The 19,135-nt window shown below is 38.7% G+C and overlaps 2 protein-coding genes, 1 long non-coding RNA gene and 1 pseudogene across 3 annotated transcripts; 1 reads left to right on the top strand and 3 right to left on the bottom strand.

Moving 5' to 3' along the window:
• Positions 1-2,991: 2,991 nt before the first annotated feature.
• LOC18016385 lies at positions 2,992-5,239 on the bottom strand. Its single transcript, XR_002899606.1, has 3 exons — positions 4,850-5,239; positions 4,397-4,672; positions 2,992-3,251 (listed from the first exon to the last, which is right to left on the bottom strand). It is a non-coding gene; the product is annotated as an uncharacterized LOC18016385 (long non-coding RNA).
• Positions 5,240-6,746: 1,507 nt separating this feature from the next.
• LOC18016386 (protein BCCIP homolog) lies at positions 6,747-8,622 on the top strand. Its single transcript, XM_024156680.1, has 7 exons — positions 6,747-6,890; positions 7,045-7,192; positions 7,278-7,354; positions 7,454-7,678; positions 7,981-8,118; positions 8,225-8,311; positions 8,402-8,622. The coding sequence occupies exons 2-5, from the start codon at positions 7,045-7,047 to the stop codon at positions 8,116-8,118; spliced, it is 588 nt and encodes a 195-aa protein (XP_024012448.1). The 5' UTR covers positions 6,747-6,890; the 3' UTR covers positions 8,225-8,311; positions 8,402-8,622.
• A 4,531-nt stretch (positions 8,623-13,153) lies between these two features.
• LOC112086806 lies at positions 13,154-13,739 on the bottom strand. The gene has a single exon (XM_024156681.1). The coding sequence runs from the start codon at positions 13,718-13,720 to the stop codon at positions 13,184-13,186; it is 537 nt and encodes a 178-aa protein (XP_024012449.1). The 5' UTR covers positions 13,721-13,739; the 3' UTR covers positions 13,154-13,183.
• Positions 13,740-17,625: 3,886 nt separating this feature from the next.
• LOC112086840 lies at positions 17,626-18,437 on the bottom strand (annotated as a pseudogene).
• Between the last annotated feature and the right edge of the window lie 698 nt (positions 18,438-19,135).

A 19,135-nucleotide genomic window follows, 5' to 3' on the forward strand; every position in this document is an offset into this window, starting at 1 on the left:
CATTAGTACATTTTCTTTAAATATACAAAAAAACAACTAAGGAAAATAGAGGAGAGATGCAGGTAAGCCATACATACAATCTATTGGTTTATATACTTAAGTAAAATGTAAAAAATGAAAAAAATAACGTGTGCCACAATAGTGCAGGATCACTATGTTTCTTTTGTTTCTAATATCTTAAATCTCAAGAGTAGTCCTTGTGAAGTTTAAAACCAAAATTAAAAGAGGAGAATGATACCGACTTTTTTTACTTTGTTCAATTGGATTATCCATGTTAATTGACTTGGGATCAAACATTTGTTTTTCACCATGGTGTGACTTCTTTAATAAGTTTATTAAAATGAAAAAGTTTTTTACTACTATTTATCATATAGACTACTAATCATAACTGAACCAAAAGTCCAAATAGTTAGATATTTTTCTTTTGCTTTGCAAATTGATTTTTTTTTTTTTTGTCAGTTCCCAAGTATAAAACGTAACTCTTGGAAGATAAGTACAGTATGTATTTGTTCTTATAACCATAATGTGTGTATGTTATTATAACTTAGAAGCACATGATTAATTAAATCATGATGAACATAATCAAATTAGATTGTGTTAATACTTTGTAATCATAAAAAGCTAAATAAACTATAATTGATATTTAATGTTATTTTAGACTTATTTTACCGTTCATATTACAAACGATAATCAAAGTCATATAGTACTAGATAAATATCCAAGTATAAACACAGTTTTTTTTTTCAATTAATATTGTTTGAAGCTGCATGCACCAATTTGAATCCTGTATTACATTTCATTGATTTTCATTCAGACCAATTAAATTATAGACCAGTATTAAGATGTAGTTACTAGTTAATCACTCAATATGGTTTGTCGTCTCTGATTCATATTTTTGTAAAATAATCATCTAACGGTAGAGTTAAAACCTTGAATAGAGTAGAAGAAAAACATACATTATGGCTATTATATGCATGCATTAATTGAAAAAGCTCAGCTTCACGGAACTCTACTTTATTTTCAAAGCATGATTATTGATTTATTGAATGTAGAAGTAACCATATATTGATTCTATAGGTACTTTTTTAGTTTGGTGGACTTATTTGCACTGTTTAGAAACTGTTCACTGGTAGAAAGAACCAAAAGACCTTGTGTTATATTGTATATGATGGGTGAGTAATGAATTTTTTACCGAGCTTAGAGTTATAAAAAAAAAAACAGCAGACTGTTCGTGTTAGAGGCTAAATTTAAGCACGTCTTAAGCGATCCTCACAAGTCTCAGATCTACGATCAATACGGTGAAGATGGCTCAAGTCTTCCGATCAAGAGACGGTGGCTCCGCAGCGGACTCTAACAACGACGCCGGGTTTGGGTACTATCCACGAGACGCCGAAGATATTTTCACTGCGGCGGGAGGAGGAGCGGTGTGAACGGAGGAAGCAGATATAGACGTGCGGATGCGGTGGCCGGCGAATAGGCAAGCTCCAGCAATGGTGAGAAAGTTGGCTTGTAGTCTTGAGGAATTGTATAAAGGTGGGAGGAGGACGATGCAAATTTCAGGAGTTGTTCCCGATGGTTTTGGGTTAGTTGCTCTCTCTCTCTCTCTCTCTCTCTCTCTCTCTCTCTCTCTCTCTCTCTCTCTCTCTCTCTCTCTCTCTCTCTCTCTCTCTCTCTCTCTCTCTCTCTCTCGTTATGATCTCGAGGAAACGCCACTTTCAATTTCAGCTTCGTTGTTGATTCTTAGTAATTTGATTTGGTAAAGATTGAACTTGAATGATCAAAAGGGCGATTAAGGGGAAGGAAGGTCTGGAGGGAGCTGTCCCTGGTGTAACTGTAACTCTGAAACACAAAGATCAAATTCATCTGTGTCTTGATTTTGTTTAAATCATCATGTCCATGAAAGCATTAACTAAATGGATATAAGAATGATCATCATGTCCATGAAAGCATAACTAAATGGATATAAGAGTGATCATCATGTCCATGAAAGCATAACTAAATGGATATAATAGTGATCATCATGTCCATGAAAGCATAACTAAATGGATATAATAGTGATCAATGTGATGCATTGGATGTGTATAAACCTTTTTTGGATGTGTATAAATATGATTTAGCAGAGTATAAAGTACCCCACTTTCTTGGTGGAAAGTATGGGACGTGATCTGTTTATTTTAACTAAATGTTGGGATTCTAATGATTTAATTACAATTGTAGTTGGTCATTGTGGTGGATTTGAATGAGTAGCTTTAAGGAGTGAATATAAGTAACTTTTGTTTTAGTACCGTAAACTATATTACAATTTGTTGTAAAATTTTACATTAACAAACATTTTTACATCTATAGAAAGTTGCTGGAAACAACAAATACTGGACGACAATTATTGTGCTGTTGGGAGACATCTCAGCAAACTTTTTAGGTTTCAACCAAAGTGAAGGTGAAGAAAGCCTGATTTATGAATGTTGTGGAGAGTTGGAGTCAGCTTGTGGCAAGGAAAAGCTAAAGCTTCTCGAACAACTCTAATAATATGGTGAAAGGGATCAAGTTTTTTAATTTGGTAATCAAGCTTCTCGTACAACTTTAATCAAGGTTTTGTCCAAAAAGATGTGATATCCACATGTTCATGTTTGCGTGGACACTACTCACTACTCACTTTGGAACCGTTGAAATGATACACTAAAAATATGAAGATCGATAAAGGAGATGGGTATATCCATGTATTAACGTTTGGGTGGAAACTAAATAATTTGAAACTATTGAATTGAAAAACTGCAAAAATGTGGAAAAGAGGATGGGATATCAGGATATCCACATATTCATGTTTGCATGGACACTACTCATTTTTGAACCATTGAAATGAGACATTAAAAACATGAAGATCCATAAGAGGGTGGGGGTATCCATGTATTCACGTTTGCGTGGACACTAAATTATTTACAACTATTGAATTGATACACTGAAAAACTGCAAAAGTGTCCATAATCCCATACTTTAGAATCAAGTATACTCATTTATGCAACAAACAAGAAATTTCACAGAGACAGATATCGTAAGTCAACAAAAAAAGTTCTTTGTTGCTACAAATTGTTATAAAGACATCAAAATTACTTCTCCAACGACTCTAAATTGTGAAGTTACTAACCCTCTTTTCTCTTGCTAGATAGACACGTCCAAATTTCCCTCTACCAAGAGGCTTTCCTATTAAAGAGCTTATTCAAAGTCCATCTCTTTTGTGCAGTCTCTGAAGCCTCCTGATACAACAGATCACACACACGAAAACAAATTCATTCTCAGAAAATGATAATTAATCGGAAGAAAACGATGTGTATTGAATCACATCTCGAATTTGGACAAATTTTACCAAACACATGTCTTTTCCTAATCTAAAATTGAATGAAGATCTAGTATCCAATACTCTCAATCAAGATAGCATAAAAACAATATGTAGATAAAATCAAAGATCGTTTAGATCCCAAATCCTAATCCTCGGTTTTATTGCTAAATCCACAAACATAAATCATTAACTTGCGACAAAGTTGCCTAAACTTCGTAGAACCTGAATTCAAACTGTAGTTATGCATAGAATCCAAAATGCAACATTTGAAAAAAAAACATTACCATGTAATTACTATTTTGTTTTTAATCAATCATGCTAATATAAGAATAACTGAAATCAATGTCGCCTGAACAGCATAATCCGTATGTTAAAAAGCTGCCAGGAACAATAGTTCATGGACAATGTTCAAGTACAGCCAAAACTTCAAACTTATTCCTCTTAACACTAAGATAAACAGTTGCATCTTTGATAAGAGCAGCTTTCACTAATCAGATTGCCAAATTCAGGCCTATTCATCTGAAAAAAAAATCATGCAACTTTCTTATGTCCATTTAGTTATGCTCACATGGACATAATGATTTATATGGAGTCTTATCCACAAATTATGTTCTTTCTCTTCCTCCATTTTTTATGTCCATTTAGTTATGCTCACATGGATATGCTTTATCTTCTCTAACATAAAGCATGAAATAACTTATGTTCTTTCTCTTCCACCAAGTTTTGCCACAAAAATTCATAAGCTTTATCTTCTCTAACATAAAAAACTATTTAGATTTTCAATGAATAGCTTGGTTCTGCCAATTTATTTGGTTTTGAAGAGGATTTCCGAGATGCTCTGCCGTTAACACAGAACCTTTCTCTTTACTTCCTTCCACGGGTATTAATCCAGCATTAAAAGGCTGTGTCTGAGTAAAACTTGATCAGAAAAGATTGTAAAAATCCTACCATTGATACTGAAGAATGTGATCAGACAAAATCTAAATAACAATAACAGAAAGAAAGAGGCTGAGATCCTTGAGAACAACAAATGAAGAACTTTATATATTTCACTCAATGTACCTTTGTATTTGTGGAAGTAACGGGGTAGCAGGTCCTATCAGGATAACTGCCCATTGACACTGCGACCTGAGAGAATCCTTAAGCCTCGTCGGAGCAAGAGACGTCTTCCGGCGAAGTGCAGAGTAGATTTCTCGAAAGATTCAGAAACGTATTTGAAACCTTCACCGTCGAAGATTTTGCTGGCAGCAAGAGCTATGTCACAAAGCTTAGCACCTTGAGCATAAATACGACCAGCACCGAGAGCATTGTGACCGACCTCACTGTTTCCCATATCATCTATTCAATAAGGATTGCGATTACAATTCCAAAAGGGAGCAAAGAGAACCTAACATTACGAAAATTTAATAACTGAAGTTGAATCTGGCGAATATAGCAAGAATGAACAAGGGGAAACAAAATCTGGTAACAACAAAAGGCTGAAGAATCATGAGAGAAAGGCAAAGAACAGTATACCATATCATTGTAGCCTTTGATTGACCGTGAGTAATCAATCTTCTTCTCCTTAACATCTTCTCTCCTCCTTGCTCTACTCTCATCTTTGCTACTCCTACGTTACCTCCTCGGCGAAGAACTCCAGCTCTGGCATCTATCTCTCTCATCCCTCTCTCTACTCTGATAACGACGCCGCTCCCTCGAATCTATGTAGCTCGCTCAGACTATTTTTCCAGCCGGTTTAGCACCGTTTTGCTGAGTCGTACTTTGATTTTGGCGATCCATGCTCCGAGTCACTCTGTGCGAAGCCTTCTGTTCTCCATCTGCCTTACTCTTCCTCGGCGCATCCATGAATCGCAAAATGAGAGAAGCTTGAGAGAAAGAGAGATTACAGCAAGAAGGAAATAGAAATCAATCGAATTGCAGAAATGTAATCAGAAGATTATATTAGAGTAAACCGTGTAAACCGGTGTTAACCGGATGTAATGTGTTCATATACAAAACTATATGAATCTTGTAACAACTATTCAGTTGAATAACAGAAAATATTTTCTCTCTTTTCATCGTCTTCTTCCTCTCGTTTCCTCTCGATCTCAGTATGCTAACAGATTACCAAAGGTTCTCCTTTCTGAATGAAATTGGACATAAACTGAGATGGCTGAGAAGGATTCGCAGGTTTTTGTTTCACAAAAAAGAATTTAGAAGCAAAATAGCAGATATTGGTAATTTTTTTTGGTTAGTGTTATGGGTAAATAATAAGAATCATGAAAATCAAATCATAGAGTATATTTGGAAAAAATGAGATAACAAATTGAGATAAATACACTAAAACACTTATGGTGGTAACAAAAAAAGTTAAAAAGTGCTCCCATATAAAATAAATTTACTGTAAAGAAAAAAAAAACAGTAACTACTAGTTTAGCTTTCCGGCATTTTCAATAGATTCGACGGCAACGCCGTACGGGGAAAAAAAAAAAGGATGTTTAACCTTAACACGCAATGCATAATCAGTAGGCATAATTATGCCTTATAATGCATACGATACCTCTCACATTTTTCATGCAATCACGAAAAAACAAAAAAATATTAATATTCGAGGACTTAATTGGTAAATACTTAAAGTTGGTTGATCTTAGTCAAAAGATCTACGAAGAGAGATCACATGATTTAGCATGTGAAAGAAACCTTTTCCACTTCCTAAATTTCTTCTTAAGAAACCTTTTTTGTCTTCTTCCTTGGCTTTCCTCCGTCATTTCGGATTTTTTTTTTTTCCAAAAAGTGTCATGTATTTAACCGAAAGAAACCAAAAGTTTTAATTTTCTAAGCTGGCTTTTCATTTTGTTACAAGTATATAATAAATAAACAATTTTTACAGTCACTCACTGACTTCTCAATGTTGCCATTTGCCAATTACACCAAACCTTCGCTGTTGTTCCTTACTGTTGCCTGCACCACCTTTCAACATCCTTCTTTCCTTGGTGAAAAATTTTTAAACATGAGAGAGATAAATGAACGGAATACTCTTCCAAATATTGCGGCCTGCACAAATTTACATAAAGAAATAGAAAATTTAATGATGAGATTATGGAATATAGTTATATAGATTTGGAATTTTTTTTGGATTTTTAATAATTCAAAAATTCATCATTTTAAACCGAATTGCACTGGTCTTCGGTTTGCATAACAAAGGGGTAACTAAAGAAGAGTTAATAGGGAACATAGATTGGGCTCTTGGATTACCACATATGGTGTCAAAAGAAAAAGTAAAAAATTGGAACATATATACCCGAACTGGTCCGGTACGGTAGATAAAAAATAATCCGGTACAGACTAATATGAACCATTCGGTTTAGGGTCATTACTCCTAATTGTATGAAGCCGTTTCTTTAGTAGGTTCTTCGCTCGTCTGTCGCGCGGTGTGTTTCATCTCGCTCAACCTTCGGAAGTCTTCCGACTGAAAGAATTTCAATACCTTCCCAGTTTTTTTTTCAGGTTTTCTACTAAAACCATCTTTTTGAGCTTTTTGATTTCTACTCATCTTTTTCAGCTTCTGAGTTTGAAGGTAAGTAATTTCGTCGGCATCGATGTCTCGTATACTAGTCTAGAGAATCCGTTTTGCTTTATTTTGTTTTGATGATGTAGTAATTACGGCTCCTTGATTAGTAATTTGCATAGGTTTTGGTAAATTAGGCTGAAAATTTTGTCGGTTTGAATAGATGCCTCGTAGGCCATCAGGGAGACGATTTTCAAAGCATCAACCTTTAGCGTTTTCACCTTTTATGCGTTCACTAGCCTTTTCTTCAACGGCTAGGCGTAGATTGCTTCATCCTAAAGATTCTCAATGTTCTGAAGAGATGTCTTATGGTTAGTCAAAACTTTAGTTTTGAGACACTGTATTTCAGAACATTGTAATGTCCTGATGAGTATGTCTCAATCTAATTTTTTGTAGATGAAAAGATCGCTAATTTATCCAAATATGGGAAAGAAGAACAATTGTTGGAGTCCTCTGATGAAGAAGACTCTCAGGTTAGCGATTATTTACACTTCTGTTGTTTTTCGTTTACCTTTTTTTTTTTTTTGTTAGGTCTTTATTCACCGTTCTGTTTCTATGCTTGATCTTTGAAGGGAGACGTCCAAGCAGATTTTGAGTTCTTTGACCCTAAAGCTACAGACTTTCATGGAGTCAAGATCCTCCTACAAAATTATCTCGATGACAAGGAGTGGGATTTGAGTGGTTTTGTTGATTTGATATTGTATCAATCAACGGTAGGAACTGTGGTCAAAGTAGCAGATGATGAGGATGACGCATTATTTTCTGTTTTCACTGCTCTTAACTTGGCAAGATACAAGGCAAGTCATGTAAACTCACCTTTTTTAAGTTATCTTACTTTTATCTCTGCATAATGATCGACTTGATTATGCGCTGTAGACCATCTCATCTTTTGTGAAGCTTCCTTGGTGATTTGATTGTTAAGCTTGTTCAAGTAATTTTAATGTTCAAAGGTGTTTGTTTGCATTTGTTTCTGTGATTTGCGGTATGTGACATATGCAAATCTTTCTAGTTGCTTGAGATGTGATGCCCAAAGGTGCATGAACTGCAGTATTTCCTTTAGTCATTTTTACTAACATGTATTTTTTTTGCTGTTGCTTAGGGAAATATTCTGTATCGTCTTCCATCCCTGCAACGCACAGCTTCTGTGTCTAGTAGAAAAAAGGAACAAGTAGGAAAATGGTTCAGACTGGGTTGCAGATATGGAGAAGTTCTTCAAGGAGAGAAAATGGCAATTTAGGTTTATCATTGTTTGCTCCTGGAATGTTTAATATCTTTAAAATTATGAGAAGTGTTTATTGCTTTTGTGGTTCAGTTCCTAATAATGGAATCTTCTTTCTTCACAGTAAAACTAGTTCATCTGAGAGAGCAATGGTCGTTGGGCTAGGTGCGGTTAATCTCTTTGGTGTTATTGTTCTGAACGCCATGCTAAAGTAAGGACCCTCGTATCTTACACTCCATTTAGGAGTAAAGCCCTCCTATACGAACCTATAACGCAACCTTGTAATTGTCTTCGTTTCCAGGGAGATGGCTGTCACGCCAAGTGGATTTCTTACATTTGTTAAGAACATATATCCACTACTTCAGGTATGGATTTAGTTTCTGTTCATATGGCAAACTCCTTTGCCTGCTTCTGGTTTTTCTTATTTGCTTTAAGCATGATCTCAAGGTTCTTTCTTGACAGAAACAACCTTCTTGTGGATTTTTTTCTTTATAATTCAAATGAGCAGTCTTTGTTTGCAACGTTTTAAACTATATCTGTTGGTGTCTTTCATTGACTTGTACGAATGACTGTGCAAGTATACGCAGGTTCTTTCTTTGCCATCCCTTTGGTTCGGTGGTTTTCGGTCAAGAGAAAGAATGATTAGATAGAGAATAGAAACAAAGCTGGGCTACAATTTGCACGAGCACTTGAATCCTCCAGATATCTGATACAATTTATTTGGGGAAATACTTAAGAACACCGATTAAGATAGAAGGAGAATCAATATTCATGAAACAAAGATCCTCACACACCTGATTCAGAAATCTATGGTAGAAAGATTTCTGAGTTCAAATGCAAATTCACAACAACGAGAATAGAGTCCAAAAGAGAGAAAAGAAGAAGAAAACAAGCAACAAACTTTTTTGATAATCCCCAAATGAAAAATGTTCTGTTTAATTTATTAGGCCGTTCTTCTGAGCTGGCTCCGCTCATCTCAGATGTGCACGTGTCTCCTACTTGACTGTCTACACTATATCAAATCTTCCCCTCCTCGAAGACCTTGACCTCAAGGTCTGAAATCCGGGTACGTCTGGAGTAAGTCGTAGTAAAATTCCCAAGTAGCTTCATCTTCTGCCTGATGCATCTACTTAACCAACACCTTAGTGACAGCTTTGCCTTGACGATTCACCATTTTCCTTTCCATAATGGATTCGGGTGCCTTCCTCAACACGTCAACCCCATCATTAGGTAAGTCAGTCGAAACAGAATGGTCCCCTACCCTCAACTTTAGCTGGGAAACATAAAAGACTGGATGAACTGAAGAAGTAGCCGGGAGCTCCAGTTTGTATGCCACCTTGCCGCATTTATCCACAACCTTGTCTGGCCCGAAGTACTTAGGAGCTAGCTTCTGATTAGATCTCAAGACCACCGACTTCTGACGATAAGGTTGTAGTTTCACAAATACCCAGTCCCCAACCACAAAAGTCCTTTCAGAACGCCTCTTATTCGCCACTTGAGACATCCTGTGCTGAGCCCTCATCAAATGGAATTTGAGCAACATCAACATGTTTTCTCTGTCACGTAAATTCTGTGCCACCACTGCCACTTTGGATTCGCCAGGTAAGTAAGGCAAGTGAATTGGGGGTGGCTTACCATAAACAGCTTCAAACGGAGTGATTTGTGTCGCCGTGTGGAAAGTAGTGTTGTACCAGTATTCTGCCAGAGATAACCACTTACTCCATAGATAGGGACGATCACTACACATACAGCGTAAGTATGTTTCCAGGCAGCGGTTTACAACCTCGGTCTGCCCATCGCTTTGAGGATGATATGCCGACGAAAATTGCAGTGCTACACCTTGTAACGAGAACAGTTCCTTCCAAAAGGCACTGAGGAAAATAGAATCCCGATCACTAACAATAGAACTAGGCAACCCATGTAACTTAAAGACAGTGTCGAAGAAAGCCTGAGCCACTGTGATCGCCGTGTAAGGGTGAGCTAGTGCCATGAAGTGTGCAGCTTTTGTTAAGCGATCCACAACAACGAATATAACCGATTTACCGAAAGACAATGGTAACCCGTCAATAAAGTTCATAGACACATCAGACCAAACAGATTCAGGAATGGGAAGGGGTTGCAACCAACCAGGAGAGGCTGCAGTCTCGTATTTGCACCTCTGGCACACATCACAGCTCCTTATGTAGCCCTGGATATCCTTGATCATACCTTTCCAGAAGAAAAGACCCTTTACCCGTTGGAACGTGGCATCTCTGCCGGAGTGTCCACTACCACCGGCGTTGTACATCCATTGTAGAATAAACTTCCGAAGCTCTGGAACATTTGGAACCACCAACTTACTCTTGCGCCGAAGTACATCCTGAGACCAAGTGTAAAACGGTTTAGAACCTGGTTTTGATCGCAACTGATCAATTAGCATCGTAGTCACCGGATCTTGTGTATAACCATCTCGAATCTTCTGCATTATGTCACAATCCGCTACGGACTTAGCCATATTCAGAACTTCGGCACCCTCAACTCGAGAGAGTGCATCAGCTGCCAAATTCTCCTTGCCCTCCTTGTATTGTATTTCGTAATCAAACTCTAAGAGTTTTGGTAACCACTGCTGCTGGATTGGAGTATTCAAACGCTGCTCCAATAAATATTTCAAGCTGCGCTGGTCAGTTCTGATGATGAAATGACCTGTGAGCAAGTAGTGCCTCCACTTTTGTACAGCAAACACTACTGTCAGTAGCTCTTTTTCGTAGATAGATAAGTGCAGCTGCTTTCCCTTTAAATGTCTACTTATATACCCCAAGGGATGACCATCCTGCATGAGAACCCCCCTATACCTTGACCCGAAGCATCAGTCTCTACCAAGAAAGGTCTGTCAAAAACTGGTAGAGCCAGGACTGGTGGTGTCGTCAGTGCTCTCTGCAGATTATCGAAAGCGACTTGGGCTTCCTCGGACCAGACGAAATAGTCTTTCTTCGTAAGAAGAGTCAATGCCCTTGCAATGGTACCAAAGTTCTGCACGAAACGCCTGTAGTACCCCGCAAGCCCTAAAAATCCCCGTAATTGTTTAAGAGTCATCGGTGTTGGCCAATCAGCCACGGCTTGGACCTTTGCCGGATCAGTGGACACACCCGCAGATTGGATAAAGTGCCCCAAATACTCCACGCGATCGGTACCAAAATCACACTTACTCATCTTTGCATATAAACGGTGTTGAACCATCAGCTTGAAAACCTCCTCCAAATGGATTAGATGTGCATCCAAAGAACTGCTATATACCAAAATGTCATCAAAAAAAATGAGGACAAATTTCCGCAAAAACTCCTTGAAAATGGCATTCATCAAGCCTTGACAGGTAGCTGGGGCTTTTGTCAAGCCAAATGGCATGACGATGTACTCATAGTGCCCACTGTGGGTCTTGAAGGCCGTTTTATGAATGTCCTGGGGACTCATTCTCACCTGGTGGTAACCTGCACGTAAATCAATCGAGTAGATAGAAGAACCACCCAACTCATCCAATAAGTCTTCAATTAGAGGAATAGGAAACCTGTTCTTCACAGTGAGATTGTTCAATCCCCGATAGTCCACACACAACCTCCAACTTCCATCTTTTTTCTTAACCAACACCACCGGCGAAGCATAAGAGCTTGAGCTAGGTTGAATGGTTCCATTTGTTAATAATGCATCAACCTGATTATCAATCTCAGTTTTCTGTTGTAGAGCATAGCGGTAAGGTCTTTGATTAATAGGATTGGAACCTTCCAACAAGAGAATCTTATGATCGTGATTCGTCCTGAAAGGCGGCAAACCTGAGGGTTCTTCAAACACAGAGGCATACTTTTGCAGTAACCCGTCGAGACCTTGTGCCATTGCACCCGTAGGAGTTTCCCCTGTAATCTTGCTGAGCTCCATGGAAGGGAACTGCCACGCAATGTCTCTCTCACCATCCTCCACCACCGGAGCCGTGTATATATGCGTAGATCATAGAGAGTTCAATATGGTCGTCCTTGTATTTTTGAAGCTTGGAAGCTTTGATAGACCGTACTGAATCTTCATGAATACCATGCAACACCACCTTCTGCTGTCCCAACTTAAAAGACATTATCAAGTTGAGGAAATCCCATGTGATTGGACCTAGTGTGCGTAGCCATTGAATTCCCAATACCATGTGACAACCGCCCAAAGGAATAACCATAAAATCTGCGACAAAAGTTGTATTTTGAAACTTCCATTCTAACTGTGTAATTCTTCCCTGAACAGCCAACTTACTCCCATCAGCCACCTTACAACGAGCTAAACCGGCTGATGTGACAGATAACCCCAAACGAACCGCTGACTCTGGAGATATGAAATTATGTGTGGAACCGGAATCAATTAGTATGAAGACCGTCTTCTTTCCCTGAACACCCTTGACTCGCATGGTATTGTAATCTGTAACTCCCGCTAAAGCATTAAGGGATATATGTGCTATGTCCGCAGTGACCACCAGAGTGTCCTCCTCCGACTCCTCGTCAGCGTCATCATCGAGCCCTTCATCACCCTCCAGCATATACAACTTCGTCTTCTTGTGTTTGAGATAATGTCCTGGTGTATATTTTTCGTCACAAAAATAACAGAGGCCTTTGGCCCGGCGATCATTCATCTCCTCTGTTGTCAAAACCTTTTTTGGTGCGTCGTCAACCGGGGTTGGGAGCAACGCTGGTTTCACCTGACCTGTATCCCATGGTTTCTTCACCGTAGTGAACCATTTTCCTCCTGTTGACAGTTGCCTCGATCCGTCAAAGGCTTTGGACGATGACCATGAGGAACCCTGAGTCTTCGCCTTAGGATGTGCCAGTTCATAAAGACGTCCCAGCATTAAGCAGTGACGCACCGTTTTTGGCTGAAACATCCTCACATGCATCTGAGTATCCAATCGTAAACCCGCAAGAAAGGCACTCACCAAATATGCTTCTGAAAGCTTAACTCGAGTGCGAATCAGCTCAAATTTCCTATTATACTCCCGAATCCCATCTGTCTCATGCAGCTGCTTCAACTCTGCGATAGGATCATCCAGCAGCTCATCAAATCGCTCCAACAACAAGGATTTTTACACAGCCCACTCCTGCCATCCAACCACCGGGATTTCAGATTCTATCACCGAACGATGCCAGTTCCCAGCCTCCCCATCCATGTGGATCGAAGCCAAACCCACCATATACTCAGAAGGAGTACGATCAATCACAAAAAACTGCTCAACCTTAAACAACCAGTCTTTAAACCCAGTACCATCGAAGCGAGGAAAATCGATTTTAGCTAACGTCGTGACCCCAGCGTAATTTGTCGGTGGATTCTGTGGAGTATGAGTCGTCAGATCTGTGATTGGAGTCTGTAACGGCGGAACCGGCGGTGGTGGTCGATCGGGCGGACGAGTAGATGCCACCGTCTTTGGATCCATCCCGGTAAACAAACGTACCGATTCGAACAGCTCAGCGACTGTGCTCGCCATCTTCTCCTGTTGCGTCGCGACCGTTGATTCCAGAGCTTGAGTTCGCTCAAGCATCTGAGCTTTGAACGATCCCATCATCTCCTCGAGATCTCGAACCGTAGCTTCCTTCCGTTGAGCTTGCGAACGAGTTTCTGCCATTTCCGAGGTTCGAAGTAGCTGCTGATACCTTTGATACAATTTATTTGGGAAAATACTTAAGAACACCGATTAAGATAGAAGGAGAATCAATATGCATGAAACAAAGATCCTCACACACCTGATTCAGAAATCTATGGTAGAAAGATTTCTGAGTTCAAATGCAAATTCACAACAACGAGAATAGAGTCCAAAAGAGAGAAAAGAAGAAGAAAACAAGCAACAACTTTTTCGATAATCTCCAAATGAAAAATGTTCTGTTTATTTTATTAGGCCGTTCTTCTGAGCTGGCTCCGCTCATCTCAGCTGTGCACGTGTCTCCTACTTGACCGTCCACACTATATCAATATCGCACTAAGGCGTAAGGTAGGCACGTCGGTAGTTATATAAATCTAGGGAGATGTTTATTTTGGTAAATGTAATAAAGAGCCATGTTTTTTCTTGTAACTTGGGAATTGTAAAATGACGCCTTTAAATTAATGCAATGCAGGTACTGAGTGCAAGGGCTATGGCTCAAAATACAGTCATAGAGAAGGAGCGCATCATTTAGAGTAATCTAATGGTTAAAATATGGGCATGTACTGCATAGATTAATTTCTTTTCAAAATGGTTTTATATGATATTTAATATTTTGATTATGCTTCAGCCATTAATTTTCTCAATTGAGTTTTTGCTATTATACTTTACATACTCTTCATCAGAAAGTCAACTCCTTGTTCGTTGGTTTACTTAAAGCAAATCGTATATAACATCCCTGATTCAAAATGTTGGTTGACAGGAACTCTTGTACCACACCATCAACTGTTTGTCAAAGACCAAAGTTAGCAAATTATACACCTCCTGGCCCTAACCTCTATAAAATAATTATGCTATCCTCATCAGTTATTAAAATAATTGAAAGCTTTTCATCAAAAGTATTTTGTAGTATAATCTTTACGAATTCCACTTACCATTAAAATCAACCAATCCCTAAAGAATAAAGCTCTCTCAACTCTTTCTTTGTTGTCTCTCTCGCACACATCTCTGTGACTCGTCTCTTCTTCTTTATTTGGTTCCAACATAAATCAACCAAACTCAATATCATAGAATCTCAAGAGACCAATTGCCTTTTTAGAACGACACCAGTTCAGGTGACTACAATCCACATCGTTAAGATTGTATAATTTCTCGATTCTCTTTCCTTTCTTTTATTTTGACAAATGGGAAATGGAGTCACCACTTTGAGCGTCTGTTGTACCGGAACTGTCGCCGGCGTAATTACCCGGCGATACGATGTATCTCTGGTTCTCGAAGGACTTGGCCAGTCAATCTGCTATATACGACCGAATCTCACCGGAGTAGCATTACCTTCTTCTATGCCGGGGATTCCTCTCCGACCAGAACCTATCTGAGAAACCACCACCACCCTTTCGGTTCAATCTCCGGCGCATCGGTCAGCGAAAATCCATCCACCGCTCTCTCCGGAGCTCTATTGTCGGAGGCCGATCTTCCGTACAGCCCCGCCGTCACCGCCTCTGCATTCGAGAGCTCCGGTTATCTCGCCTCTCTTCCTCTCCAGCCGCGTGGCGCCACGTGGCAATCAGGTCCGATTGCCAACGAATCGGGTCACTGGTTGGCTCCGTTTGAGCAGCGATTCTTATCGGGTCCGACTGCGATAAGCCCGGAGATGGGGTTATCGGAAGAATAGGATTAGAGGAGAAGAGATAGAAAAAAGAAAGGGGAGAAGGTGATAAGCCGGTGACTTATCTGAAGAAATGAGGGAGAAGAAGAAGAGAATAAACGAGAGAAGGAATAGAGTTTGTTTGATATTGATCTTAATTTGATGATTCGTTTTACAGAGAAAACCTCAAGCTATATACTAGAAGCTACTAAGATAAGATCATGGACATAAACCATGAACTAATGACTAAGCCCAACACAGGCCCAATCGCTACAATCTGGGTCATATCAGACTGAAAGCGGGTTATATTCGGGTCCGATCGAGTCGACAACGAAGGAGACGGAGATAGAGATACCGAATAGGAAGAAAGTCGGAAGAAAATCTTCACCTGGAAAAATCTAAACCGAGGAAGAATTTTCTCACATTCAAAACATTATTTACGAATCTAATCTCCAACAATAAACCTCATTTGAAGAAGAGTGACATCGAGCCGATCAGCGATTCTGATTCAACTCATATTTATATTAATCTTAGATGAGGCTTACAATCCAAATTAGCCCAGAACTCAGTTGCCAAAGAGTCCAAACTTTCAACATAATTAAAATACAAAACATAATTAAAATACAAAACATAATAACGATAAGATAAACGGTTACAATCCAAGAAAATAACCGAAAGTTCTTTCAAGGAGGACTAGTTTTCAGGAGGACTAGTTCTGAGGCGGCAGGCGATCACCTCCATTTGTCATATCCCTCCAAAGCCAAGTTCCAATTACCATATCCCTTGTCGTCGTATGGAGATTAATTCCAGGACCACTTACGGCTAACATTACATATGTATATTGATGTATATCCAAAATCACACCAAAAAAAATCAATATCGTCAGTAATGACCAGTATGTACTGGTTAGGTTCATCCTCCAGTGTTTTCAGTAACATATCCTTAGACATAAACAGGTCAGCAACATCTGTTGTTTCGCGCAGTTTGCACTGTGAAAGAAAACAAAAATAAGAATTCAAACATGTTAATCCTAGGAAAATATCCAATATTAACTAGTACAGAAAACAAATAGTATATAAAAAAAGTTATTAAGAATTTTTTTTTACCTTGATTGCCAGGCTGATTACGTATAGCGATACCATCACAATATGTTGCTTCTTTAACTTCACACGATCTGTTTATAGCTGGGATAGGTTTAAGTGTGATCTCCAGCCGTTAGAATGTATTGAGCTTGTCGTCCATCACCCGGTCCATATGCAAACATGTTTTCAATAACAAAATTGGGATTCAGATGTTTCAGGGCAATTTCGATCTGCCTTCTTAGATGCACTATGGAACAAGTATTAAAAGGTATCTCCATGTTCTGGTAATCCCATGCTACAGTAACTTTCACAGCATTGGCATTAACAGAAGTTGATGCAACGTCTTTTGTCGTCATTGTCGTGAGAACTGTAACAAAAAAACAATAATATTTTAGACCAATTTATATAAAAAAATTTGAGGATTTAGATAATCAATTGAAAATTAGAAAATCAAAATCATCTATGCTATTTTTTCTAAGCTATATGCTATATATTTTATATTATCATCGGCTCAATTCGAAAAAATTCTACTTGAAGAAGATGATATAACAAGTTTGAATAATGGAGGAGTTTCCTTCCATTTTTTCCTTCCACTTTACTTCATTTTTATTATCGACCACTCTTGATTTAAGTGGTATCAAGATGCCTCCAGACAAGGACCATATAGCATGAGCCATGCTCTATAAATCGGGAACCTAACAGATTAACCGGCCGGTCGGTTAAACGTTAGGCGGTGACCGACGGCTGCAATTTGAACTGAATCGGTCAGATAGATCGGGGAACTATTTTAAATCGATTAACCTCCCGGTCTAATGACAATAAACGAGGATACGCTGGTTACATCGGGCTTATTTGAAACTCACCAAGTTAAATTCTTAGTGGGCCTATCAGTGTGGCTATACTCGATAAATACTGAGGAGCACACCACCCTATTTATATTGGGTTCTCACATTCTTCTTTCCTAGTAATTGTCGATGTGGGACAATTTACACAACAAATTTCTCCTTTCTTATTTCTAAGCCAAACAATCCAAGCAACCAATACAACTAAAACCAAAATGTAGATTTTTTTTTTAAGTAGCGAAATGGCATAAAGCCATTCAATCTCAAGACAGCTCACACAAACACACAACATAAGTCAGAACCTAGAAGCAATTTGGTTTTCTTTTCTAAATTTTGCTGGCGAAGGAAAGTCCTTCCTTAGACAACACGTCAAGGCTCTCAACAGAAGGCTGCGTTCGCGCGACCTTAGCAATTGCCTTGTTCTCTTCAAAAGTTCCACCTTCCAAAAACGCTCCAATCAATTTCCCTTCTTTAATCCAATAGCTTCCGAATTTCGGCTTCGGCGATTTTGGGTCATTATCTCCAAACAAAACGGTTTCTCCAACGTTGTCACCATAGAATTGCCATGAGAGATCAAAGGCTCAAGAGTAAAAGTATGGAAGATAGTCATATTCAGGAATCGATTTCCCTTCTTCTGCGGCCTTGATTGCCTACAAAAGCCATACAATTGATTCAATTTGGATTCTATAAATCTCATTCGTGTTATCGCTTTATTACCTTAACGGCCTGTTCAGCAGACTTGCGAGCATGGTCAACGTGTACAACACGTCTCATTTGATTGTAGAGTTTCATTGGGAATGTGGCTATATCACCAATGGCGTATACATCCGGAACGTTCGTTTTGAAGAATGCATCAGTCTGCATTCGAAGAAATATCTCATGAGTTAACGCAAAAAAAAAACTTCACAAACTATCTCAGATAGTGCAACAAATGAAGTATTTTAAATCGCAAACCTTCAAACCGCCCTTTTCCTCTTCAACTTGCCCTTTAAAGAGTGATATAATAGGTCTAGCACCAACACCTACGATCACTATATCAGCTTCTAGCGTTCTTCATGTTCTGGTAATCCCATGCTACAGTAACTTTCACAGCATTGGCATTAACAGAAGTTGATGCAACGTCTTTTGTCGTCATTGTCGTGAGAACTGTAACAAAAAACAATAATATTTTAGACCAATTTATATAAAAAAATTTGAGGATTTAGATAATCAATTGAAAATTAGAAAATCAAAATCATCTATGCTATTTTTTCTAAGCTATATGCTATATATTTTATATTATCATCGGCTCAATTCGAAAAAATTCTACTTGAAGAAGATGATATAACAAGTTTGAATAATGGAGGAGTTTCCTTCCATTTTTCCTTCCACTTTACTTCATTTTTAATTATCAACCACTCTTGATTTAAGTGGTATCAAGATGCCTCCAGACAAGGACCATATAGCATGAGCCATGCTCTATAAATCGGGAACCTAACAGATTAACCGGCCGGTCGGTTAAACGTTAGGCGGTGACCGACGGCTGCAATTTGAACTGAATCGGTCAGATAGATCGGGGAACGATTTTAAATCGATTAACCTCCCGGTCTAATGACAATACCCGAGGATACGCTGGTTACATCGGGCTTATTTGAAACTCACCAAGTTAAATTCTTAGTGGGCCTATCAGTGTGGCTTACTCGATAAATACTGAGGAGCACACCACCCTATTTATATTGGGTTCTCACATTCTTCTTTCCTAGTAATTGTCGATGTGGGACAATTTACACAACAAATTTCTCCTTTCTTATTTCTAAGCCAAACAATCCAAGCAACCAATACAACCAAAACCAAA

Source organism: Eutrema salsugineum, unplaced genomic scaffold (assembly GCF_000478725.1).
Source record: "Eutrema salsugineum unplaced genomic scaffold, Eutsalg1_0 scaffold_2, whole genome shotgun sequence".
In the NCBI taxonomy this organism is placed as follows: Eukaryota; Viridiplantae; Streptophyta; class Magnoliopsida; order Brassicales; family Brassicaceae; genus Eutrema; species Eutrema salsugineum.

Excerpts from the sequence above, each read along its gene's own strand:
- LOC112086806 (XM_024156681.1), bottom strand. The coding sequence starts at position 13,720 with ATGGCAGAAACTCGTTCGCAAGCTCAACGGAAGGAAGCTACGGTTCGA.
- LOC18016386 (XM_024156680.1), top strand. The coding sequence starts at position 7,045 with ATGCCTCGTAGGCCATCAGGGAGACGATTTTCAAAGCATCAACCTTTA. Across the intron at positions 7,193-7,277 it reads TTCTGAAGAGATGTCTTATG|ATGAAAAGATCGCTAATTTA; the intron begins GTTAGTCAAAAC and ends AATTTTTTGTAG. Across the intron at positions 7,355-7,453 it reads CTGATGAAGAAGACTCTCAG|GGAGACGTCCAAGCAGATTT; the intron begins GTTAGCGATTAT and ends TGATCTTTGAAG.